Below are 27,044 nucleotides of genomic sequence, written 5' to 3'. Positions count from 1 at the left end.
TGAAGTACTAGTTTTCACTTATTTTGGGTGTCTTCCTATGAGTGGAATTGCTGAGTTTTATGGTAATTCTGTGTTTAACTTTTTGAGAAATCTCCAGTTTTCCATAGCAAAGATACCATTTTATATTCCCACCAGCAGTGTACAAGGATTTCAGTTTCTCCACATCTTTTCCAGTACTTCTTGTTGTTTTTAACTTTTTATCATTAGCCATCCTTGTGGGTGTGAAGTTGTGCCTCATTTTTATTTGCATTCTCCTTATGGATAATGATGTTGAGCGTCTTTTCATATTCTTGTTGACCATTTGTATATTTTATTTGACAGATTCTATTAAAGTCTCTTGCTCATTTTAAAATCAATTAGCTTATTTTTGTTGTTGTTGTGTGTTATATATTCCAGGTACTAGACCCCTATCAGATTTGTTAACATTTTCTTCCATTCTGCAGGTTGTCTTTTCATTTTCCTGATAATATCATTTGATGCAGAAAAGTTTTTAATTTTGATGAAGTTCAGTTTACAGTTTTTGCTTTTGTTGCACATGCTTTTTTGGTGTTACATCTAAGAATCTGTTGTCATACCCAAGGTTATGAAGATTTACCTGTATGTTATCTTCTAAGAGTTTTATGATTTCAGCTCTTACATGTAGGTTATTTGTCGATTTTTTTTTTTTAATCCAAAATGTGTTTATTGAGATGGTTTCCCACTCATCTTGATTCAGAGTGCTTTTAGTGCTGCTTCCTCCTAAAGGAACATCCTTCTCTAAGCCTTGCTTTTCCTCCTGTAGGCTGGCAGAGGACAGTTTGCGCATGGCTAAAGACCGTGGTGTCTTTATAGCATCCTGGGCATTTCACATCCGTGAAGTAGGAATTGGGGTTCTGCACCAGGCGTTTCTTTTTGTGTTTCCTCTTCTCCTCTTCTGGGGAGGGATGAAGGAGATCCTTTGCAAGAGGCATGTTCTCGTGTGGGTAGGTCGTCACTGCTGGAAAGGCTATTTGTCAATTTTAGTTTATTTTGTATAAGGTATGAGGAGGGAGGAGTCCAACCTCATTTTTTTGCATGTAGTTACCCAGTTGTCTTAGCACCATTTGTTGAAGAGGCTGTAATTTCCCCATTGAGTGGTCTTCGTGTGCAGACTGTTATTGCTGTGCATGTGTATATCTGTTTATCTGGAATTCACTTTTAAGAACTGTGTAAGGGCCAGGTGCAGTGACTCACATCTGTAATCCGAGCGCTTTGGGAGGCTGAGGTGGGAAGATCACTTGGGGTCAGGAGTTTGAGATGAGCCTGTACAACATAGCAAGACCTTGTCTCTTCAAAAAAATTTTAAAAACTAGCCGAGTGTGGCAGTACCTGCCTGTAGTCCCACCTACTTGGGAGGCTGAGGCAGAGGGATTGCATGGGCCTGAAAGTTCAAGGCAACAGCGAGCTATGATCACACCGCTGTTCCAGCCTGGGCAACAGAGCAAGGCTTTGTCTCATTAACCAATTTTATGCCTACTGTTCCATTATTGGAACACTAAGCTTGTGGGAGTTATTTATGTCCTGCTCTAGGTCGTTGCCAAGGTCTGACTTTTCACAAAAAAATTTTTGCAACCTTCAGCATAAATGGGTTAAAAAAAGGAAAAGCTGTATGTGAAGGTATTTGGCCACATTTTGGGTTTTGATGGTAGATAGGGTTTTGTCACTTGAATGCAAAATTAGCTTTATAACTATAACTTTTAAACTAAATGGCTAAATTATTACTGATTTTATTTTTATTTTTTTGGGTCATCTTACAAGATGCATTTAGTTTGCCTCTTGATTTTGAGTACTGTGGAAATGAGCTTACTGGTTGCTGTTTCTGGAAATGTGTACTTTAACTTATTCTCAAGGTAATTATTGATGTGTTTTTAAACTGAAAAACACGAAGAAATTTTATGGATAAGTTTTCTCTATATATTGTTTCACATAAATTGTGTCCATTTTGAAGATGTAGTTCTTCTTTTCCTCTTCCAAATGATTAAGCTGGTAAAATTTTTGTGTTAGAGGAATTAAGGTGAGAGGTGCTGAGCAAAATATGAATCTTCCAAGGTTTATTCTTGTACCTTGTTAGGGATATGCGTGGGTGTTTTTGCGTGATTGTGGGAGAAACAGAATGTGTGTGTCACTCACTTTTTAAAAGTATAGATGTTGCTTTGTTATTTGCCTTAAATATATAGCAAAATCAACCTATAGACAATGCAACTGAAGAGAAAATGTAACTGTGTGAAGATTTAATGAAGTGTATTGGTAGAAAGACCATTTTATTATTTGGAATGGTAAGAGAAAAACTTCAGCTGAATTAAATTTAAGGGAGTTTAATAGAGCAGTGAACAATTCGCGAATCAGGCAGCCCCAAGAATCACGGGAGATTCAGACACTGCAGTGCAGCCATATGGTGGAAGAATATTTATAGACCAAAAAAAAAAAAAAAAAAAAAAAAGGAAGTGATGTCCAGAACTTGGAAGTGAGGTACAGAAACAGCCAGGTTGGTTACAGGTCAGCATTTGCCTTAGCCGAACACAGTTTGAACACTCAGCAGTGTATGAATGGTTAAAGTGCGGCTGCTGGGATTCGCCAGGACTCAGCTATATTTACAGGCACATACCCCTAGTTAGGTTTTTCAATCTTGTCTACCTGTTAGCTTATGATTCCTCCACAAGGACTTAAATATTGAAGTACGGAGTCCTTCTCAGGCCATATTTAGTTTCCTTTAACCGGAAAAATAACTAGAAAAAAAAGTTTTAAAGGGACTTATATTCCTCCCCCCATCCCTCCCACTAAGTGCATTAAATTTTAAAGGAGTGGATTGTTGAAAATAAAAAACTAAAAATGTTAATCACCATATGTTTCTTTCTTCTTTTTTTTTTTTTTGAGACGGAGGTCTCACTCCTGTCGCCCCAGGCTGGAGTGCAGTGGTCCAGATCTCAGCTCACGCAAAGCTCCCGCCTCCCGGGTTCACGCCATTCTCCTGCCTCAGCCTCCGAGTAGCTGGGACTACAGGCGCCGCCACCTCGTCGTAGTTTTTTTTTTTTTTGTATTTTTAGTAGAGACGGGGTTTCACGTGTTTAACCAGGACTGGTCTCGATCTCCGACCTCGTGATCCGCCCGTCTCGGCCTCCCAAAGTGCTGGGATTACAGGCTTGAGCCACCGCGCCCGGCCACCAATATGTTTCTTAACTAATCTTTCAAGAATGTAGAAGGAACAAAGAGGAAGGCAATTTTTAAAATTCACAAATTTAAAAATTTAAAAATTTAAAAATTCACAAAACCATAAATGGAGGGCTGTATACTTAAACCCTTCTATTCTTAGAAACAAACATATAGTAGTAGATTATTCCACTTTGATTATAACTCAGGCCATATTGAAAAGGACGTTTGCAGTGATGAAAATTGTGATTCCTTGATTAGCATGTGTAGAATTTAAAAATAGTGTGTTACATTTTCACAGAAATTAGATACGTACAGGATGATACTGTGAACATATGTTTTTCTTAGCTGTGATTTCCAAATTAATTTTGAAATATTGAGTGAATTAAGCAGTTTAAAAGATGCAGTAGATTTAATTTTCACCCTTTTGGATTTGTTTTTATTTTAGCTGCGATGTGACTCTTGTTTTACTTGAAAATATTGCTTGGGTTTTGTTTTAAAACATGAATTTTACTCATTCATGTAAATTATGTTTTGTAGTTTGGCTTGTCATTTGATTTGTGACTCTGTATTCTTTGGAATACAGTGGTTAAAAACTGGACATGTACAATACTGATAACTCACTGCTGTCTAGTACCAGGATTTCATACCAGTGTCTAGTGGAATAGACCAAAGACTCAGAACTTGCATGAATTCTGCAGTGTGCAAGAGTTTTCTGGGGAATTGGTACCTTACTCATATTCTCAAAAGGGATGGTGAGAAGTGTGTTTAAAAAAGGTTAATTAAGCTGGAATATTGACAGTTGGAGATTAAGCAAAAAGTAGGGGTAATGAGGTTATTTGCTCTTAAGTATATGACAGAAAGAACATAAAATGAGTACTGAGTGACATTTCTGTTTATCCAAATAGCCTGTATTAAGGAATTTGGTAACAGTATAAACACTGGTTCTTAAACGTTTTGCTCTTAGGACAGACTCTAAAAAGTTATTTAGGGGCCCAAATAGCCTTGTAATGCAGTTTATATCAGTTGGTACTTGCTTTGCCAGAAATTAAAAACGTGTAGCTGTCAGTACACTTAAAATAATACATTTATTGTATGTTAACAAATAGCATAATTTTAGGCTGAGTGTGGTGGCTCACACCTGTCATCCCAGCACTTTGGGAGGCTGAGGTGGGTGGATCACCTTAGGTCAGGAGTTCGAGACCAGCCTGGCCAACATGGTGAAACCCTGCCTCTACTAAAAATACAAAAATTAGCTGGGCAATGTGGCATGCGCCTGTAATCCCAGCTACTTTGGAGACTGAAGTAGGAGAATCGCTTGTGTCCAGGAGGCAACAGTTGCAATGATTTGAGATCATCCACTGCACTCCAGCCTGGGCGACAGAGCGAGACTGTATATCAAAAAACAAAACAAACAAAAAACCCCCAGAAACTTATAGCATATTTTAAAATAAAAATGTATGCTTTTGGCTTGGCATGGTGGCTCATGCCTGTAATCCCAGCACTTTATGAGGCTGAGGTGGGTGGATTGCTTGAGTTCAGGAGTTTGAGAACAGCCTGGGCAACATGGTGAAACCCCGTCTCTACTGAAAAAATACAGAAATTAGCTGGGAGTGGTGATACACACTTGTAGTTCCAGCTACTTGTGAGGCTGAGGTGAAAGGATCACCTGAGCCTGGGAGGTTGAGGCTGCAGTGACTGCAGTCCAGCCTGGATGACAATGAGATCCTGTCTCAACAGCAATAAAAAGGGATACTTTTTAAAACTAATGAGAAGAATGACGTTGTTGGACATTTTTGCAAATTTCTTTAATGTCTGGCTTAATTAAAGCCAGATTCTCATATATGCTTCTGCCTTCACTCTGTTGTGATATGTTATTTTTGTTGAAATATATGAAGAAAATATTCAAACCCATACTGTGTTCTTGTATATTTTCTTTAAAGCAACAAGCTCATTTCATACACTTTTGAGAAAAATGTCTGTCAGGTTCCCAAATTTGAATAACCATGGGTTGTCTGTTAATAAACTAAAAACAACATTCTCTGGAAAAGCAAATAAAATAATTGCAGAAGTGTTTTTCCTGGAGACATGCATTTTACTTTGGTTGGTAGCAGGAATGCTTCCCATTTTAGCACATAGACTATGAAAACACTGTCAACTCAACATTGAGATTTAATGAAATTAATTTTTTCATTGTTTCATCAAGAATATCCTTATATGAACCTGGCAACTTTTTAACTGAAAGTTAAATGCAAGGACTGCTAGTACAGCTTGGGGCCACCACATTGGTTTGTGCTAAGATGCCAGCAGCTTAATCCACCATTCCTTTTACTTTGTCAGTACAAATGTTGACACAGAAAGAGGCAAATAATGTCTTGAATTATTACGGAAATAGATTTGATCTTGGGGACTTCTGAAGGTTTGTGAACTACACTTTGAGAACTGCTGGAAGGGATGAACATTAACACTGGGAGTTGTTTCGGCTGCTCTTCCTCCCCTCAGGGAAAAAAATAATCAAGTGAGAGCCTGATTTTCAGGTATAAAGGAGTGGGAGAGGGAACAAATGTTTATGACATTCCTAGTCATTCTCATTTAAGCCTCATAACTGTCGTGTACACTAGATATTGTTGTCCTCTTTTTGCAAATTAGATAAACAAGTCTTGAGGGTTAGACTAGCTTACCTAAGGTCATAGAACCTAGTAAGTATGGCCAGTGGGCTGGAACTAGAGTCTCCCCTAGGCCACACTTGTCTCCACATGGATGTAACTGATCCTGGAGTGAGAAGAGGCTAGCCCAAAGGTCAGAGTAACTTTGTCCTATCCTTGTATGTCTTGGGTCCTTGCGTTAGTGTCTTATCTTTAACCTTATTAACCTTTTCTAATTAGAACAGTAGGAATTCCTGATTAGAAAGATGGTCATGGAAACAGCAGATAAACTGTTTGTCTTTGCTCTGATTTGTAAAATTAAAATAAAGTCATGGAAAAAATATTGTCAGAGTTAGAAGTCAGGAACATAGTTTATCTGGTGGGCTCCCTGGTTTTTAGAATTGTTAGTATTAGTTTGCTGTTGAAGTGCTTACTTAGCTTGGAGGGAAAGTAGTATAAGTGAGTAGATACCAGGCTTTTTTTTTTTTTTTTTCCTGAGACGGAGTCTCGCTCTGTCGCCCAGGCTGGAGTGCAGTGGTCGGATCTCAGCTCACTGCAAGCTCCGCCTCCCGGGTTCGCGCCATTCTCCTGCCTCAGCCTCCAGAGTAGCTGGGACTACAGGCGCCCGCCACCTCGCCCGGCTAGTTTTTTGTATTTTTAGTAGAGACGGGGTTTCACCGTGGTAGCCAGGATGGTCTTGATCTCCTGACCTCGTGATCCGCCCGCCTCGGCCTCCCAAAGTGCTGGGATTACAGGCTTGAGCCACCGCGCCCGGCCGATACCAGGGTTTATAAACGGCCTTGAGAGTGTCTTGATTGAGTAGTGAATATACTACTGAAGTTAATGCTATTTCCTAGGCCTTAATGCACAGTAATTTGAGAGGTATTTTCTTCAAGTTAAAAGGCACAAGTTTAAGATTTCCTAAAGATGGCTAGGCACGGTGGCTCTTGCCTGTAATTCCAGCATTTTGGGAGGCTGAGTCTCTACTAAAAATACAAAAATTAGCTGGGCGTCATGGCGGGCGCTTGTAATCCCAGCTACCTGGGAGGCTGAGGCAGGAGAATCACTTGAACCCAGGAGGCGGAGGTTGCAGTGAGCCAAGATCGCGCCATTGCACTCCAGCCTGGGCAACAAGAGCGAAACTCCGTCATAAAAAAAAAACAAAGATTTACCTAAAGGTGTCTTTTTGCTTTCTATAAAAAGGCTGGGAGTTTCATAATACCAAACAGCGAGTAACTACAGAAAATTTTTAGTGAACAGTACCTATACTTTGAAAGAGGGTTAGGAGGAAAATTATAGAATCTCAGAATTAACAAAAATTTATTATGCATTATATTAGAATCATGTCAAATACAACTTATCCAGATTTTTATTGTTTGTTCACCATGAATATTTGTTCATTGAGGGTAAAACTGGACTTGCCAAAGGAATGAGAATACAGGTGTGTAATATTTAGCTTGATATTATGTTATAAGTGACTTTAGGGATTAACTAGTCAAGTAATTTTAAAACAGTGGAGCCTTTTCTTTACTTGAAATTGTATCCAGAGTCCAATATTTGAAGCATAAAACCAAGTGGTTGAAAGGTTGAAATGAGAGTCATGGGCCCAGAATTCTTTTGCTTGCTTGCAAGTTCTGTTTATCACTGTAGCGAGTCCTTGGTTAGTAGTAATACACAGTGTTAGTGTGCATTAGTGTTCACTCTGTGCCAGCTCTTGTACATGTATGATTTCACACTTTACATGTATGATTTCACAGTTTGAAATGTACGCTTTACATGTATGATTTCACAGTTTGAAAACCACTTACCTAGTTCAGCTTCTGATTTTTTTTTCTGTTAAGAAAAAGGTCCAGAGAGCTTAAAAGAATTGCCCAGGATCTGAAACCAGTTTTTTTAATAGAGTTAGTATTATTAAAATCCTTGTAGTCAGTTTAGCTAGTGACATGTGTGTGATGTTTTATTTTTCCAGTTGTTAGAATAATTCAGGTCTTTTGCAGTAAAATAAAATTTACAGAAGAGTAAAAAACAGAAAAAATACTTGACTTTCAGTATGTAGGGCTTTGATAATATTTTGGTGTGAATCCTTCTAGGCTCCTTTATAAGTTTTTTATTTTTTAAAAATAGAGGTGGGATCCCCTATGGTGCGCAGGCTAGTCTCGAACTCCTGAGCTCAAGTGGTCTTCCCACCTCAGCCTCCCATAGTGCTGCGATTCCAGGCAGGAGCCACTGCACCCAGCTCATAAATTGTTTCTTTGTTAGAAAATTGACATACCCACCATACCTTTTTATTGTGAACTTTTAAATGCTTAAGAATATATTCTAAGCATATTTCCTGTTTGCCTACATATTCTTTGTAAGAATGATTAATGAAATTTCATTACATTTGAGCAGTTTATTTAATCAGTTTCTCACTATTGTACATTTATGTTTAGAGGTTTTTCTTTTGTTGTTATATGTAATGTACACCTGTGAGCATTCATTTTTTAGAACATAAACTTCTAGATTTCCAATTACTATGTCAGCAGGCATTTAAAAAATGTTTTGGGCCAGGCATGGTGGCAAACACCTGTAATCCCAGCACTTTGGGAGGCCGAGGTGGGTGGATCGCCTGAGGTCAGGAGTTTGAGACCAGCCTGGCCCAACATGGTGAAACCCCATCTCTACCAAAAATACAAAAATTGGCTGGGTGTGATGTTGCACACCTGTAGTCCCAGCTACTCAGAAGGCTGAGACAGAATTGCTTGAACCTGGGAGGCAGAGGTTACAGTGAGCTGAGATTGTGCCACTGCACTCCAGCCTGGGCAACAGAGCAAGACTCTTTCTTGAAAAAATAAAAAAATATGTTTTGAAACATGTTGCCCAAGTAATCTTTGGGAAGGATTTGCCAATTTATTTTTCAAGATAGGGTCTTACTGTCATCCAGGCTGGAGTGCAGTGGTGCGATCTCAGCCTCCTGGGTTCAAGTGATTTTCATGCCTCAACCTCCCAAGTAGCTTGGATTACAGGCATGTGCTACCACCCCTGGTTAATTTTCGTATTTTAGTAGAGACGGGGTTTTGCCATGTTGGCCAGGCTAGTCTTGGGCTCCTGGCCTCAAATGTTGGGCCAGCCTCGCCTCCCAAAGTGTGTGAGCCACCATGCCCAACTGGTTTTGCCATTTTATATGTTCATAATACATGTTATTGAATTGTTGTGAGCCCTGGACAATGCAGTTAAATAGATGTCGTTTTAATTTACGTTTTTTGGTTATAAATGAGGTGCGACTTTGCCCTTTTATATTAATTAGTTATTTGTTTTTTCTTTTGTATACTGCTAGTTCTTTTACTTTGCTTTTCTATTTGAATGTTTTTTCTTTTTCTTATTTTAAATAAGAAAAGGAGTTCAAGATGCACACCCACTGACACCATACCTCCCTGCCCCTCCAACAGTTCATTACGTCTGTTGCAATTTTTTTTTGAGACAGAGTCTCACTCTGTCGCCCAGGCTGGAGTGCATGGTGCGATCTTCGCTGACTGTAACCTCCGCCTCCCTGGTTCAAGCGATTCACCTGCCTCAGCTTCCGAAGTAGCTGGGATTACAGGTGCACACCGCCATACCTGGCTAATTTTTTTGTATTTAAGTGGAGATGGGGTTTCACCGTGTTACCCAGGCTGGTCTTGAACTCCTGAGGTCAGGCAGTCAACCCGCCTTGGTCTCCCAAAGTGCTGGGATTGCAGGTGTGAGCCACCGCGCCTGGCCCAATTTTTTTTTTTTTGAGATAGAGTCTGACTCTGTTGCCCAGGCGGGCGTGCAGTGGTGTGATCTTGGCTCACTGCAACCTCTGTCTCCCCAGGTTCAAGCCATTCTCCCACCTCAGCTGCTGGGATTACAGGTGCGCATCACCACACCTGCCTAATTTTTTTGTATTTTGGTACAGATGGGGTTTCACCACATTGCCCTGGCTGGCGTCAAATTCCTGAGCTCAGGCAATCTGCCCATGTTGGCCTCCCAAAGTGCTAGGTTTACAGGCTTGAGCCACTGCGCCCGGTAATTTTTTTGAGGAAAAAAAAAATGTTTTTTTAAAGTTATTACCTTTTGACAAAACTAAGTCCTAACTTTTTTTTCCTTACATGCGTGTAATGCCTGATTATCTTGTCTTTTGTGATGTTATTGCCCACTGACCATTGTCTACATTCATTAATTCATTAGTGTTTTCAAATGGTAATAGTGTAATATTACTGTTTCTTATTTATTCATTTCTGGAGTATTTTGTAAAGAGAAACTTTCTTGCCCAGTGTGGTGTCTCATGCCTGTCATCCCAGCACTTGGGGAGGCCAAGGTGGGAGGATCACTTGAGGCCAAGAATTTGAGCCTAGAGTGGGGAACATAGTGAGACCTCACTTCTCCAAAAAAGATAAATATTCCCATATCAACTATTTGTATACTTCAGGTTGAGTTTGTGATGGGAAGTCAGGATGCATGCTTGATTCTTTCCTTTTGCTTAGCACATTGAAAATAGTTGATTCACTGCCTTCCCAAAAAATGAAAACAATTAAGTGACTTATGGATTCAGGAATGTTTGGGTTTTATTATATTTGTCGATACATATGATTTTATCTGCAGCCAGCAGGAGCTCCTTTAAAACTGCATCTGAGGCTGGGCGCGGTGGCACACACCTGTAATCCCAGCACTTTGGGAGGCTGAGGCAGGCGAATCACGAGGTCAGGAGATCCATACCATCCTGGCTAACACGATGAAACCCTGTCTCTACTAAAAATACAAAAAATTAGCTGGGCGTGGTGGCAGATGCCTGTAGTCCCAGCTACTTGGGAGGCTGAGGCAGGAGAATGGCATGAACCCGGGAGGCGGAGCTTGCAGTGAGCCGAGATCTCGCCACTGCCTTCCAGCCTGGGTGACAGAGCGAGACCCTGCCTCAAAACAAACAAACAAACAAAACAAAACAAACAAACAAAAAAAAAACTGCATCTGAGGTGCAGGGCTGAGAGACTCAGCCTTTCTGATCTCAGAGCTCTTGCTCTCGAAGACTGTGTACACAATAGAATTGTGCGGTCTATTCTGAGATACCTAGAAGAAAGGGAAGCTTGCTGTGGATTTGTGGGGAGTAGAGTTAATCAGTTTGCTTACTGATGAGCACAACAATTTTTTTTTTCTTTTTTTAATTTTTAGAGTAGGGACAGGTCTCACTTTGTTGCTCAGGCTAGAGTGCATGTGGCGTGATCATAGCTCATTGCAGCCTCAAACTTTTGGGCTCAAGTGGTTTTCTACCTCAGCCTCGTGACTAACTGGGACTGCAGGTATGCACCACCACATTTGGCTAATTAAAAAAAAATTTTTTTTTCTTATTTTTTTTGAGACAGAGTCTCGCTCTGTTGCCCAGGCTGGAGTGCAGTGGCACAATCTCGGCTCACCTCAGCCTCAAACTTCTGGGCTCACGTGATCCTTACACCCCAGCCTCCCAAATAGCTGGGACCACAGGCGCATGCTACCATGCCAGGGCAATTTTTCAGCATTTTTTTTGTAGAGATGGGGTCTTGCTGTGTTGTTTAGGCTAATTTTGAACCCTGGGCTCAAGCAGTCCTCCTGCCTTGGTCTCCCCAAAGTGCTGGGATTACAGGTGTGAGCCACCGTGCCCGGCCAAAGCACTTTTTATGATCACGCTTTTGACAATAACTGTAGCAAGGTTTTGACTTGTCCAGAGTAGCACAAATGGTAGTACTTTGAACATCAGTATGTTTTCAGTGTTTTGAAGCTTTCTAAAATACATTGTATGCTTCTCTACCACTTGAGATTTTTTTTCAAATCTTAAAAAATCTTAGATTTGAAGATTCTTCTTTCAAGGTAAGAAAGGTGATATGGTGTCTCTGCTGCCCTGTCACTGAAACTAGGTGCTCAGGTGTGGGCATAGGGAGGAATTTGTTTTGAACCAAAGAAAACTTGGTTCCATGGGGTTTGCCTTTCCCTGGCCTTCCCCTTCTCCTCTTTTTTTTCTTGTTTGAGCTTCTTGATTCATGCCGAGTAACTGGCCTTTTATCTGCATCCGTTAGTCAGAGTACTCTTTCTGGGTTTGCTGGCTGAGCAGAGTGTCCCCTGGTCTTTGGGCTTTTGATTCTGTATTTGTGGTAACTTGGAACAGTTTCTTCTTCATCTCCACCATGTATCTCCTTTTGTCTTGAGAGCATTTTCTTTTTTTGGGGGGTGGAGGTTGTTTGGGTTTTTCTGCCTCCCTTTTTCTAGAATCAGAGCTCATTAAACTCGTCAATAACGAGAGCGACTTGAGCACAAGCAGTGCTAGAAAGAATCAACAGGCAGATGTTGTACCTGTTTAGGGCACAAGTGCGACTGTACCTGCATACCCTGGTTGGCAGCATAGAAATAGCAGGCTGGATATAAAAGGAAAATTGACAACAGAGTGTAAAATCAGTGGGCAGTGAGGTGTGTCTGTGGCTGCAGAAGAGACAAAATAGAGCAGCTGGCAGTCTGGAAGGGTAGGGTCCCAGGGTCCGTGAGAGACAACCACAAGTGTGTGGGTGTTCTCAGTTCCAGGGAGCACCAAGGCACACATGCAGCAGGGCTATTGATACTCCAGCTTCCCTGTTGCTGTCTCCTCTAGGAAAGGCAAACAAGCAGAAAAGGAGTAGCAAAAATTGTGTTTAATTAAAAAAGAAAACTCGTATCTGCATGTGATTCCAAAGATCGAATGTGACAACTGGTTTTGGTTTTGCTGTTTTCTGTGGTGTGTTAGTCAGCTTGGGCTGCTATAACAGAACACTGTAGACCATTCCCAAAGTGCTTTAACAACAGAATATACTTTTCTCACAGTTTTGGAGGCTGGAAGTCTGAGATCAGGGTGCCTGCCATGGTGGAGGCTGGGGTAAGGATGATGTTGTCATTGGTGGTGGATATCTCTCTTTTCCTCTTCTTACAAGCCACAGTTTTGTCATATTAGGGGCCCACACTTCTGACCTTAATTTCATTCCCAGATTCAGTCACATTGGGGGTTAGGGTTTAAACATGTGCATTTTGGGGAGAGAGAGTTCATTCCATAGCGTATGGTATTGCAGCTCCAAAAGAACGGTTGCTCACCATTTTTTTGTTTTGTTTTGTATATCACATAGTGTGCGACCAGTACCATTATCTTAATTCCAGAACATGTTCATCATTCCAGAAAGAAACTCCATATCCATTAGCAGTTACCTTTGTGCCATTAGCACTTTCTGAGCAGTTATTCCCTACTTCCTTTGCGCCAGCATCTGGCCGCCACCAGTCTGCCAGATGCTGGCGCAAAAAAAGTAGGGAATAACAGAACAGATTTACCTGTTCTGAAAATTTAACATATTTAATGACCATTTGTGTCTGACTTTGTTCATATAGTATAATGTTTTCAGGGTTCATCTACCCCCTCACCCTTTGTTGTTGTTGTTTTTTTGAGACGTAGTCTCACTCTGTTGCCCAGGCTAGAGTGCAGTGGCGGGATCTTGGCTCATCACAACCTCCGCCTTCTGGGTTCAAGCGATTCTCCAGCCTCAGCGTCCTAAGTAGCTGGGACTACAGGCGTGCGCCACCATGCCTGGCTAATTTTTGTATTTTTATTAGAGATATAGTTTCACTATATTGGCCAGGCTGGTCTCGAACTCCTGACTTTGTGATCCCCCCACCTTGGCCTCCCAAAGTGCTGGGAATACAGTCGTGAGCCACTGCGCCCAGCCAAGGTTCATCTACTTTGTAGCATGTATCAGTACTTCGTCTTGAAATTATTTATTCATTTACATTTTATTTTAAATTTTTATTTATTTATTTTTGTCTTCAAGGTCCATTCATGTTGTAGCATTTGTCAAACTTCATTTTCTTTTATGACTGAATAATATTACATTGTATATATGTACCACAATTTGTTTACTCACCCATTGATGGCATTTGGATTGTTTCTTCCCTTTAGTTATGAATAGAACTATACCAACATTCCTGTACAAAGATTTGAGTTTTTGTTTTCTTTGAGGATAAATCTAGAATGTAATTGCTGGGTCATAGATTAATTTCTGTGCTTTAGTTTTTGAGGAACTACCAAACTTTTTCATAGTGTCAGAACTATTGTACATGATGACCATCTGAGCTATTTTACATAATCACCAGCAATGTACAAGGGTTCCAGTTTTCTGCATCCTTGCCTACACTTATTGTTTCTATTTCTATTCCTGATGGATGTGAGGTGGTATTTCATGGTTTTTATTTGCATTCTCCTAATGACTGATGTTAAGCATCTTTTCATGTGTTCTTGGCCATTTTTATATCTTTAGAGAAATGACTGCTGAAATGTTTTACTTGTTGGCCAGGTGCAGTGACTCACGCCTGTAATCCCAGCACTTTGGGAGGCCTAGGCGGGCAGATCACCTGAGGTCAGGAGTTCAAGATCAGCCCAGCCAACATGGTGAAACCTATCTTTGCTAAAAATACAAAAAATTGGTTGGGCGTGGTGGCAGGTGCCACTAGTCCCAGTTACTCGGAACGCCAAGGCAGAAGAATCGCTTAAACCCAGGAGGTGGAAGTTGCAATGAATCCAGATCGTGCCACTGTAGTCCAGCCTGGGCGATGAAACTCTCGTCTTCCAAAAAAAAAAAAAAAAAAAAAAGAAATTATTTGCCTTGTTATTAATTGGCGTTATTTATTATTTATTTTTTTGTTGGTGAGTTGTAAGAGTTCTTTACATACTCTTGACCCTTATCAGATATATGATGTGCAGATATTTTTTTCATTCTGTAGGTTTCCTTTTCACTTATTTGGCAGTGTCCTTTGATGCTCAAAACAGCTCTTTACTTTTTATTACAGTTTTTAGTCAACTAAGGCAGTTAAGGAGGGTTGTACTGTGTGCACAACCGAGCTCCTCCTAGATTGTGGGTTGTCTGATGGAAAGGGTGTAAAAAGGCTGAAGCAATTGACGTTAATATTGTGTATTTGTGGAAGGGTGGATTTGGCTTTTAAAACTGAGACATAACTTAGTTTTTTAATGCTCCACTTTCATTCCACAAAAGATTTGAGGAGGCTTATAATAGATGTGCCAAGAACTAGGATCAAAGGAAAAATAAGTAGAATAAAGATTGGGGAAAATAATGTCATTGGAGAGTTCTAGATGGAAAAGAAATATATAGCAGTAGTGGAGGATTATGGGTGATCCAAAATTTTCTTCTTTGTATGTGACTTTCATATTTTTTATTATTTATTTATTTCGAGACAAGTTCTCAGTATGTCACCCAGGCTGGAGTACAGTGGGTGCGATATCAGCTCACTACAACCTCTGCCTCTTGGGTTCAAACAATCCTCGCTCCTTAGTCTCTCGAGTAGCTGGGACTACAGGAGTGTGCCACCATGCCCTGCTAAATTTTTGTATTTTTGGTAAACATGGAGTTTTGCCATGTTGCTCAGGCTGGTCTTGAACTCCTGAGCTCAGGTGATCCACCACGCCCAGCCTATTTTTTCATATTTTTTACATTTAATATTTCTTTAGCAAAGAGAACATTTTACTAAAATATTACAATTCTGAATGCATTTACTAGACTTGCTGCGTTCTGTGCACTGATGTATGATCCATTGTCATGGTTTTATCTGCTACCTGTGTTTGTCTTCAGTCTGTCCCTGTTCCCTGAACTTCAGTTGGTTCAGCTGTTCCCCTTCCCAGTACCTCATGGGGTCTTAGACTCAGCAGTATACCTCCCAGGCTCATCTCCCTAGCCTTACACCTTTGCGTTCCATGTTTTCTCTGCTGCAGCCTGGCCCCTCTGTGTCTTCCTTTCCATTTGGCTCAGACCTGCTGGGACTCATATCAGATCTCACCCCCAGAGGGAGGATTTCCCTGACTGCTCACTCCCCCAAGCGTGAGGAGTTCCTTTGCCTACCTCTGTCATTGTGCAGACCACAGTGCTCACGGCGTTATGTCGTATGTGATTTTTTTTCCCTCTACTGGCTTTTGAGCCCCTCAGGGACATAGACTGAGACTTCTTGTTTATCCTCGTGTAACAGAGTGTGTGGCCCAAGGTTGTCACCAGTACCTGTCTGCAAAATGGATAAGCAAGATCTATAATGTCATGGGAGGCAAACTGGTGGATGTGGGCTGGATCACTTCTGTAGATGTGATCATGTGGTTGACAGTGCTTTAAAATTGGAGATATTTTACATCAAAGCCTCTATAGTTTCCATAGTCTGAAAAAAAATGTGACTATTTGGCCACTCTGGGTCAGCATGCTTTCATGATAGTTGTTCACTAGGCATTTTTGGTGGTTTGCCACAGATTGGTGTTTTTCTAAAAGATGGGGTTCTGGTTTCTGGCATGTTTTTGCAGTTCTGGCTTTCTAAATGGCTGATTGAGGATAGAGCTTTAATGCAGATACTCATGTGTGTGTGTAGATACACATGTATACGCTAAAATATACACAAAATGCTGATGAATTGAATTTTCAAGACCTTAGCTGAATAAGTATCCTAGGATACTTCAATGATGAAGGCTCACATAAAATGAAATGTTTAGTGACTGGAAAAGTTTATCATTCGGAAGTTCATAGACTCCTTAAAGGAAAACGGACATATTGTCTATGCTTTTAGTGTATTTTTTTTCCTTTTAGGTAAAGTGAGCTTTTTTTTTTTTTTCTTGTGACCTTCAGCAAATATTTATAGACTTGCCTGGAGAAATTTTTAATTCCTTTTTGAAATTAAAGATTGAGTTTTGTTACTTATGTTTGGAATTTTAAGAGTGTTAAGTAAATGGTATTCTTACGAGTGTATGCAAAGTTTGTGTGCACTTTTTTTGGAGACACTATGGTCCATAATTCCCATTATATTTTTACAGGGGAGTGATTACAGGCACACTGAAGCAAAGGACTGGGGCCATAGGAAATGAAGCAGCACTGAAGGGCCCTAAGCAGGATTCTGCAGTGATGTGGGTTAAGGATTAGGAAAGTGTGAGGGGTAGGAGACCTAGTCGGGGCCAGAAATGATGACAGCTCCAACCAGGATGAAAGATTACAGAGAGAGAAATCCTGTTTAGTTTTCGTGGAGTTTTAAGTAATCTAAGTACTTATGTTAATTATGAAACTGTGATACTATGGCCGAGAATATCCTCTTAATAAGCTACTATGTAGATTGAATTAGACAAAATGGTAAAATAGTCTCATAACTCTCTGTAGGAAAAGAACATTTAGTTGGATAAGCAGAAATCACTTTCCACCTTGTGATACATTAAAGGTATAGATGTCGGGTGCTTTAGGAACTGCAGAAGTGGTCCTGCCAGTTGGAAAAGTAGTACTACCATAAAAATTTTGGATTATAGTTTCTTGGTAGTCATCAGAATGAAGGTTATATTAAAGTCCATACAATTTAATGAAAATGAGTACATGCCCATCATTCCTTAAGGAAATCCCCTCCCCCTCTTGGTTGCCCTAAATAAGAGTTCCAATATACAGGACTTTCCAATTTTTATAAATAACAACTGCCTGAACATTTTTGCACATAAACACGTCCAGCCTGCTCAATAATGGGTTTTCTAGAGTGCTCAGAGAACATAATCTTGTCAATGCTTGGGAGGTAGCATGAGAGAAGGGAGAGCAGAAGAAGTATTCAGGTGCCAACTCAGTCTGTTTCACAGTTGGTTGTTGGTGAAAGAAGGTCAGGGTTTGTTTCCAGCATGTTTTTGAAATTCCCTTTAGTACAGAATTTTCCGTGAAAACAATGTAAACTCCAGGTGGACCAACAAAAACTCTAACCCTAAACTGCTAATTTGGTGGTATATTTGGGTGACAAGCCCATAACTATAGTAGTAAAGCTATCAGTTAATATTACTAAGTTCTCCCACTTTGCCAAGCACTTTGCAAAAACACTTTTGCATATGTTGTGTTAACCTCACCACAATCTTATGAGATCCATGATGGAATCCAGAATTAGAGACAGAAAGTAATTTGAATTTCAGGAGCTATCTTTTGAGTTCAAGTAATGTACCAAAGCTCATACTGTTCATCACCATTGTATATCCCACTTCACTGTTATTATGATGATTATACAAGATAAAGCATATATTATTTCTGATTATAAAATATACACTTAAACTTAGGAAATTCAAAAATGTGGAAATAAGGGGGAAAAAACGCCACCCACAGTCTTATCACTCATACACTTTTAACATAAAATTACCTGGATTCTGTAGGAAATGATATTTACTAATATTTTTTAAGAACTGTGGGGCATTGTAGTCGGGATTTTGTAGAGGTATATCTTTGTTAATTTTTCTCCAGAAGTGTTTTTAAAGGTGAGAGTTTAATACTATTTGGGAACAATAAGAGAGAGCACATGTAAGATGACAAACGGATGGCACTGCCAGCAAGGGCTGTGAGGGTGCAAGCCGGCTTTTCTCCCCTGCCAGTCAGTGATTCTGTTCACCAACTTAACAGACTAAGTTCTAGAGCAAAGCACTAACTTATTACACATTGGTTCTCTATACTTCTTTTTGGGTGATCATTTGTTTATCCTTTTAAAAGGTCATAGAATTTTCTTCTTCTTTTTTAATAATAAAGCTTTCTTGCTTGAAGAAAGGCCTCTTTGTATCCACCACAGCAGATGGAATGGCATTTGTACTTCTAAATTTTTCAGTGGTAGGAGTACCAAAATAGCACTAAAAATTAATTACTTTGATTACCTCCCCTCCCACCCACTATTGGGGAAAGTCATAATTAAGTCTCCCTTCAAGGTAGTTCATTAGCTCTTGTATATTAAAAAATCTGACCCTTAAATTAAATCTTCCTTTTGAGCTGCCTTTGTGTTTCCGGGACATGTTTAGCTGCACCTGCCTGCTATTCGGTCTCTCTCTTCACCAGAGTTGTAAAATAAGAGGAAAAGGATTGTATTCTCTGTTTAGAACTAGAGTTCAGTGGATAACTTGACAGCTTTCCATAAGTGTGAGTCTCCATATCTATAATCAAATTGTAAGTTTGTGTTTAAACATTTTCCCCATATTTAGCCATGTCTCCTCCTTTGTATTGTTTTCTTCTACAAAATGTTCTTGTAATAGTGTTTTACTTTTAATTCTGAAAATTTATGACATTTTCTTTTAAAAGTTATTCTCTACTTAAGTTAGAGATATATACAGCATTAAAATGGATTGCAGATTAAGACATTTGTAAATGAGTGTTTTGGTTGAATGCTTTTCCAACTGAAGGTGGCATCTTGCCAACGAGAGGATGGCAGTTAGCCAGCATGTTTTTTCTTCATGACTGTTTTTTCTTTGTTCAGGCGGAGTACATCCTGCGGCTTCAAGGGTAGAAGACTCCTCATTGCTTTCCTTCATGAGATTTCAAAGGAAAGGTTTTTTTTTTTTTTTTTTGCCTGGTTTAAGTATTGACCAAGAAGATGACAGTGATGTGGTCTCTAAGGTTTCACAATTTCTACTTAAACATCTTGGTTCTAGTGATATATGCTTTGCAAAAATAATTCATAATTATTATGACTTTTGTTACTATTCTGAAGCTATGGTATTCAGAGTTCATCTGTCAGGGTCTGATTAAGTTTCTTAGAAGCCCAGTGCACTGAAAAGATTATGCTGTGTCTTTTCTCTTCCTGGCAAAATGGAAAATGACAATACTGAAATGCAAACTAATGGAAAGAAGTCCAGCAAAAATTCTCATTGTTACTCATAGCTTCAAAAACTACATCAGATTCCTTTAAAAAAATCCTCTTCTTTTGGTACCTCATTTTTGTTGGTTTTCTAAGCATGTAGAAGGGGACCAGAGCATGCCACCCCAAAATACCCCACTTTTAGTGTAGGTGTTGTTTTTAGCTGAAGGCATTTAGTTTTCTGCTCTCCACCTTTCTGTCTAAAAACAGGATATACATTTACATTTTTGAAAGTGTTCCTTACTAAAGAACCCGTATTTATTACACGTTTCTAGTTACCGTCCCATGATTTATACCTCCCTCAAAGTCCAGAACTTGTTTTCCTCTGTCTAGCCTTTTCCCCATACTTTATCACCCTTTGTTAAGATGGTGTGTAAGCCCAAATTTTAATCACCCCTTTGAGTTACTACTGAGTTCTCCTTTGTGTATGCACATTGCATGGATAGGTAAACTGTTTTTTTCCCTCCTGCTAATCTTTTATTAACTGGGACCCCAGCCACTGAATCTAAGAGGGTAGAGAAAGAGTGTTTTCCTCTCCAACACTGTGCTTCATTTTTTTCCTGTTCGGTAATTCAGCACTGACTCTCCCTAAAATTACACAGAAGAATTAAAGTAACACAGGAATGAAGAAGCGAACATAGATTTATCTGTCAAATGCATTTAAATAAAGCTATTTCTCTAAAATTTGCTTGGTCTTTTGTATACTGTTACAATAAACTAGTAGGCAGCAGAAATTTTTTTTTGTGACAGAGTCTCTCTCTGTTGCCCAGGCTGGAGTGCAGTGGCACAGTCTCGGCTCACTGCAACCTCAACCTCTCAGGTTCAAGAGATTCTCCTGCCTCAGTAGCTGGGATTACAGGTGCCCACCACCTGTAAAAATACCCAGCCAATTTTATATTTTTAATAGAGACAAGGTTTCACTATGTGGGTCAGGCTGGCCTCGAACTCTTGACCTCAAGTGTTCTGCCTGCCTCAGCCTCCCAAAGTCCTGGGGTTATAGGCATGAGCCACCACGCCTCGCTGGCAACAGGATTTTTGTTAAGTAATCATCCTCTATTGCCTCCAAGATTTTAGAAATCCCAGAGAAAATGGAAACTTGTGAAAATATGAACTAAGTATTTTGAATAATAGTTATTTATTGCTGTGGTTCTAGATGCTTCTAGAGTCTAGACTAGAGGATAGTTTTTATCTTTCTGTTAGGTCAGGATCTTCTTTAGCTGTGTAATAGTTTGGTTTTAAAGCTGTATGCTTTTTGACTTGTGTTTAGGCTAAGAAGGCTTTTAGTCTTTCTTTTAGTGAAGAGGGTGTCCCTAATCTGAGGGCATCTGTAGGCAGCATGTATCAATCAGTGATTGTAACCTGGGGCCAGGGCAGCCCTATGGTGCTCACAGTAGATTGTCTGTCTCAAGATTCCTGTAGTCATGATACTAAAATGGAAAGATGGGCCAAATATTTTGTTTTTCAGTTTATCAGTTTTTTTTTTTTTTTTTGAGTCATCTAACTAAGACTTGGGATACTATCTAACGGGAAATGAAGAGTTAAGACAAAATCAGGACAAGTCTTTGGGCAAGACAACTCTGTTTACTTTAGTATGCATACATGCATATCCTGCCTTGTTCCAAAAAGGATTTAAGGTGGCACTACTGTGCACTTTCTATGGTTTATGGTCTGAGACTTATTTATAAATAGTTACTCGTTTCAAATTGAAATGAATCTGGCTTCCAAATGGTGTGTACTGTACTTATCCCAACAATGCTGCCATTGTACCCCAAGGTCTGCTTTAGGATTTGAATATGTTCATTGGTCATAAATGTTTCTCCTTTGATGTTAGAATCAATGTTTGGAACCAGCTAAAAGTCATGAAGTGCCGAGTTTGGTGAATAACCTGGATAGGCAATCTGGGTTTTTAGAGCTTTTGGTTTATTGTTTTTGACTCATGGACTGTGAGCCAAAACAGGATGACGAAACTAGTTTCTAAGCCACAGTTAACTCCTTGTTAACTTTCAGCAGGCTTGAACAATGGGTCCAGTTGACTCTTGGTCTTGTGCCCCATTAGCAGTGCCATTGAGATCAAGTCAACAAGTTAACATTGTCCTCACTTGTGATTTTGATACGAATGTTTTCTTGGGTTTGGAGTACAGCAAACTATGCCATTGCAAATTTCATGTTTTCAGGTTGTAATGAAATTTTTTGTAGTCAACTCTACCAATTTTCTCAAAATATTTCTGTTGTTTTTCAGCTGTTAACAAAAGATCCAAAACAGTGAACAGGTTGTAACTGCTCTTTATCGCTTGGTGAAAATTTGTTCCAAACGTTTTCGCTAACTTTTCACAGACTTAGTTTGACCCTCTGCCAGATATTAGCGTGTTTTAGTTTTTTACTATGTAACTATTAAACTGTATGAATCGAGTTATTACTTTGACATCATTTTATAGATGAGGAAACATTTATGAAAGATGAGACTTGATTTAAGGGATCAGAGATACTAAAGAATCAAGATTCAAACCCCAGTTTTCTGGGTTTTTTTTCAGTGTATAATGCTGCCAGTGCTGCCATGATGGACATCAGCCATAACTTCCTTAAATTTCTTTTAGTAATATGAATTAATTTTCATATAGGAATATGAAAATAAAGAGCTCTTCCCTTTTATTTCCATAAATCTCACTTGTGGATTTAATGCCACCCAAAATTAAATATTAATTACTTTTACTCAGGTCATGTTTTTTTTTTTAAANAGAATCAAGATTCAAACCCCAGTTTTCTGGGTTTTTTTTCAGTGTATAATGCTGCCAGTGCTGCCATGATGGACATCAGCCATAACTTCCTTAAATTTCTTTTAGTAATATGAATTAATTTTCATATAGGAATATGAAAATAAAGAGCTCTTCCCTTTTATTTCCATAAATCTCACTTGTGGATTTAATGCCACCCAAAATTAAATATTAATTACTTTTTACTCAGGTCATGTTTTTTTTTTTAAATTATACTTTAAGTTCTAGGGTACATGTGCACAACGTGCAGGTCTGTGACATATGTATACATGTGCCATGTTGGTGTGCTGCACCCATTAACTCCTCATTTACATTAGGTATTTCTCCTAATGCTATCCCTCCCCCAGCCTCCCACCCTATGACAGGCCCCAGTGTGTGATGTTCTCCGTCCTGTGTCCAAGTGTTCTCATTGTTCAATTCCCACTCAGGAGTGAGAACATGCGGTGTTTGGTTTTCTGTCCTTGTGATAGTTTGCTCAGAGTGATGGTTTCCAGCTTCATCCATGTCCCTACAAGGGACATGAACTCATCCTTTTTTATGGCTGCATAGTATTCCATGGTGTATATGTGCCACATTTTCTTTCTTTCTTTCTTTTTTTTTTTGGAGACGGAGTCTCACTCTGTCGCCCAGGCTGGAGTGCAGTGGCCCAATCTCAGCTCACTGCAAGCTCCGCCTCCCAGGTTCATGCCATTCTCCTACCTCAGCCTCCGGAGTAGCTGGGACTACAGGTGCCTGCCAGCACGCCTGGCTAATTATTATTATTATTTTTTGTATTTTTAGTAGAGACAGGGTTTCACGTGTTAGCCAGGATGGTCTTGATCTCCTGACCTCGTGATCTGCCTGCCTCGGCCTCCCAAAGTGCTGGGATTACAGGTGTGAGCCACAACACCCAGCCATGTGCCACATTTTCTTAATCCAGTCTATCATTGATGGACATTTGAGTTGCTTCCAAGTCTTTACTATTGTGAATAGTGCTGCAGTAAACATACATGTGCACGTGTCTTTATAGTGGCATGATTTATAATCCTTTGGGTATATACCCAGTAATGTGATCGCTGGGTCAAATGGTATTTCTAGTTCTAGATCCTTGTGGAATCACCACACTGTCTTCCGCAATGGTAGAACTAGTTCACACTCCCACCAACAGTGTAAAAGCGTTCCTATTTCTCCATGTCCTCTCCAGCACCTGTTGTTTCTTGATTTTTTAATGATCGCCTTTCTAACTGGTGTGAGATAGTATCTCATTGTGGTTTTGATTTGCATTTCTCTGATGGCCAGTGGTGGTGAGCATTTTTTCATGTGTCTGTTGGCTGCATAAATGTCTTCTTTTGAGAAGTGTCTGTTCATATCCTTTGCCCACTTTTTGATGGGTTTGTTTGATTTTTTTCTTGTAACTTTGTTTAAGTTCTTTGTAGATTCTGGATATTAGCCTTTGTCAGATGTGTAGACTGCAAAAATTTTCTCCCATTCTGTAGATTGTACTCAGGTCGTTTTTAATTTTATACTGTCACGAAGCTTAGATATGCATTAATTTCTATTAGTTGCATTTTGGCCTTGAAAATGGTTATAGTACAAATGAAAATATTACAGTACATTCCTCTTGTGGCTATTCTTTTGTTCCATAAGTCATGGCAGAAAATCAGTTTTGTTTTATAGTCACATTTGTGTTTGGGTTGAAATATTAGTATATCCCAGCCGTGATGTCAGATGTATAACTATACAAGTCACACAACTTTTCTATGTGCATGTAGTATTCTAATACTATATGTATATATACGTGTGTATGTATATGTGTGTGTGTGTGTGTATATATTTATTTATTTTTTGAGATGGAGTCTGTCTCTCTCGGCCAGGCTGGAGTGCAGTGGTGTCATCTTGGCCCACTGTAGCCTATGCCTCCTGGGTTCAAGCAATTCTCCTCTCTCAGCCTCCTGAGTAGCCAGGCCTACAGGCGCATGCCATCATGTCCGGCCATTTATAGATAATACTATATTTTAAAAATTAATTTGTACATTTGAATTAAGTTGAAGCATAAATCATTTCTCTGTTAAATATTATATTTAATTTTTGATGGGCACTTCATATGCTTGTGACAGGAAGGAATGATTTTTATTTTGGAAATATTTTAGATCTGTGTATTGTTTGTTTTGTATTCTTTTTTGAGATGGAGTCTCTCTCTGTCACCCAGGCTGGAGTGCAGTGACACGATCTTGGCTCACTGCAACTTATGCCGCCTGGGTTCAAGCAATTCTCCTGCCTCAGCCTCCCAGATAGCTGGGATTACAGGCCCCCCCCCCCCCCCCCCACACACACACACACCTGGCTAATTTTTGTATTTTTTGGTAGAGTGGGATTTCCCATGTTGACCGGGCTGGTCCTATGAACTCCTGACCTCAGATGATCCACCTGCCATAGCCTTCCCAAAGTGCTGGGATTACAGGTGTGAGCCACGGCACCAGGTCTCATCCCATTAATGAGTTATGCTTCTTTTGAGGTGATGGGACCATTATTCTCTCTCCTGTGTCTGTGGTACAACAGATGAAAAGATGAATATATTTAATTTCTTAATGTTTCTTTTGCTAATTTTCCTTAGCTAGAAATATATATGTTAGCTTTAGTGTCTTTTCAGGTTCAGATTATTTTGGTAGGCCTTAAAAAATGAGAAGATAAAGGATATCAGAAAGAAGCCTTAAGGTAGATCTTTTACTTGCAAGTATCAGGCTCTCCCACCTGACTCCACTCATAATGAAAAGTGAAAACAAAAGTAGTTGACGTAGCAAATATTTTAACTTTTAAAGCTTGATAGAGCTTTGTAGGTTTAGGAAAGATAACTTGCCAGTCTCCAGATTGGGACGGTGATACTGTGTAACCCCACCTCCATCCAGGCCATGCAGAACACAGGACTGTAGAGAAACAGAGGCTCTCATTCTCAGTTCCAACAGGAGGAAGAGTGCCCACAGCCAGTCCTGTTAGGGCAAGGAGCAGCGCTTCTGGAGACATGGCAGATCTTAACATTTCAGTAGATATGGATTGGGGGAGGGTCTTTGGGGGCTGGTGGAAGGTAGAGGGCATGCATGGTGGTGAAAGTGGGATGTAGGAGAGGGTTTGGGTGATGGTGGATAATTGGGTTCACTGTGTGCTAACTGAGCTGAACAGAGTATAAGGCGTTGGCCTCCATTGTCTCCCTGGAAAGACTGCTGTCACAGGTTCTCTTGCTGGCATTGTGATGCAGGGCTGTGTGAAGTCCTCCTTACAGGGGGAGGTTGGCTCTGTTGGAGTGGGCCCTGTGACTCTGCTGTCTCCTACTGCCAATGTGAGGCATCAGCTGAGGAGGGATGGGGATTTTAGGCAGGGGGTTGCAGTATAATCTGAGCCATGCTATCCTATGGGGCCTTTTTATTTCATACTTTGTTTGCTTTTCTTTTTTGCAAGAGATAGGGTCTTGCTGTGTTGCCCAGGCTGGCTTCAGACTCCTGGTCTCAAGCAGTCATCTCACAATTTAGCAGTTTCTTAGTTTCTTAGAGTCAGACACTATATGACCTACTCCTGGGTATTTACCTAAGTGAAACAGAAACTTAGGTTCAGGAAAAAAAGCTATATGTAACTGCTTGTAGCAGCATTTTTTTTTTTTTAACGGTTAACAAAAATGTGGGCTTTGCAAATTTCCCTAATTGGTGAATGAATAAACAAACTCTGATATATATCCATAACAATGCAATACTACTCATCAGTTAAAAAAAAAAAAAAAGAACTACTAATACATGCAGCAAGTGGATGCATCTATAAAGGCATTATGTTAAGTGAAAGAAGCTAGACTCAAAAGCATACAGACTCTGGGAAACACATCAGTAGTTGCCACAGGAGGTAGAGGTGGGAGAGGACTACTGGCTGTAGTGTGGCAATGGGGAATTTTTTGGGTGATGGAACTCTTCTATGTTTTGGTTGTGGTAGTAGTTACACAACTGTGTGAAAACTTACACAACCGAACACAAAAAAGATGAGTTTTACTGTATATAAAAATTACCAGCCAGGCGTGGTGGCGCACACCTGTAATCCCAGCATTTTGGGAGGCTGAGGTGGGCAGATCACGAGGTCAGGAGTTTGAGACCAGCTTGGCTAACATGGTGAAACCCCGTCTCTACTAAAAATACAAAAATTAGCTGGTCATGGTGGCGCATGCCTGTAATCCCAGCTACTTGGGAGGCTGAGGCAGGAGAATTGCTTGAACCCAGGAGGTGGAGGTTGCAGTGAACTGAGATGGCACCACTGCACTCCAGCCTGGGCAACAGAGTAAGACTCCATCTCAAAAAAAAAAAAAAAAAATTAGCTTAATTAAAAATGAAAATAAAAGTGATTGATGTAACAAAGATTTTGTTAATTGTTAAAGCTTGATAGAGCTTTGTAGGTTTGGGGAAGAGAACTTGCCAGATTGTGATAATCTCTGAAGGCCTTTCAGGTAGATTGTAGCATGGACCTCCTGTATGTCTGAAATGGTAAATGGTGTCCCTTATCCTTTATAGGAGTGAACAACCAAGGCTGTGGGGCTGTAGGATGTTGACACATCTGAGGGCCAGATGGCCACCATATTAGGGAAAGTCAGTGTGTTTTGAAAAATATGCAAATGTTCAATAAGGTAACATTAAGTACAGTTTATAGTGAAAATGTGATAGCTGTATTCTACCTGTGTTTCCAGCACTTGTGATCACTGTGATTTATGGACCACAGATCTGTGTCTATGTCACTTCATTCAGTGTATTTATTGAACACCATGTAAAACTAAAGGTCTTTGGCAATTGGCTGGCTGTTTCTAACAGCT

At 39.9% G+C, this 27,044-nt stretch overlaps 2 protein-coding genes across 2 annotated transcripts in view; one reads left to right on the top strand and one right to left on the bottom strand.

Moving 5' to 3' along the window:
• SRPK2 (SRSF protein kinase 2) overlaps nucleotides 1-27,044 on the top strand; it is a 299,050-nt gene that overhangs the window by 74,317 nt on the left and 197,689 nt on the right.
• Nucleotides 723-2,761, bottom strand: LOC108531294 (40S ribosomal protein S27-like). The gene has a single exon (XM_017874653.1). It carries the CDS (start codon nucleotides 948-950, stop codon nucleotides 723-725), a length of 228 nt encoding a protein of 75 aa, XP_017730142.1. The 5' UTR covers nucleotides 951-2,761.

This window comes from Rhinopithecus bieti, unplaced genomic scaffold, assembly GCF_001698545.2.
Source record: "Rhinopithecus bieti isolate Rb0 unplaced genomic scaffold, ASM169854v2 scaffold_7414, whole genome shotgun sequence".
Taxonomy (NCBI): domain Eukaryota; kingdom Metazoa; phylum Chordata; class Mammalia; order Primates; family Cercopithecidae; genus Rhinopithecus; species Rhinopithecus bieti.
Note: the sequence above shows the minus strand (reverse complement) of the source record. Positions and strands in the feature narration are given on the sequence as shown.

What these genes read in the sequence shown, in the direction of transcription:
- LOC108531294 (XM_017874653.1), bottom strand. Translation starts at nt 950, where the DNA reads ATGCCTCTTGCAAAGGATCTCCTTCATCCCTCCCCAGAAGAGGAGAAG.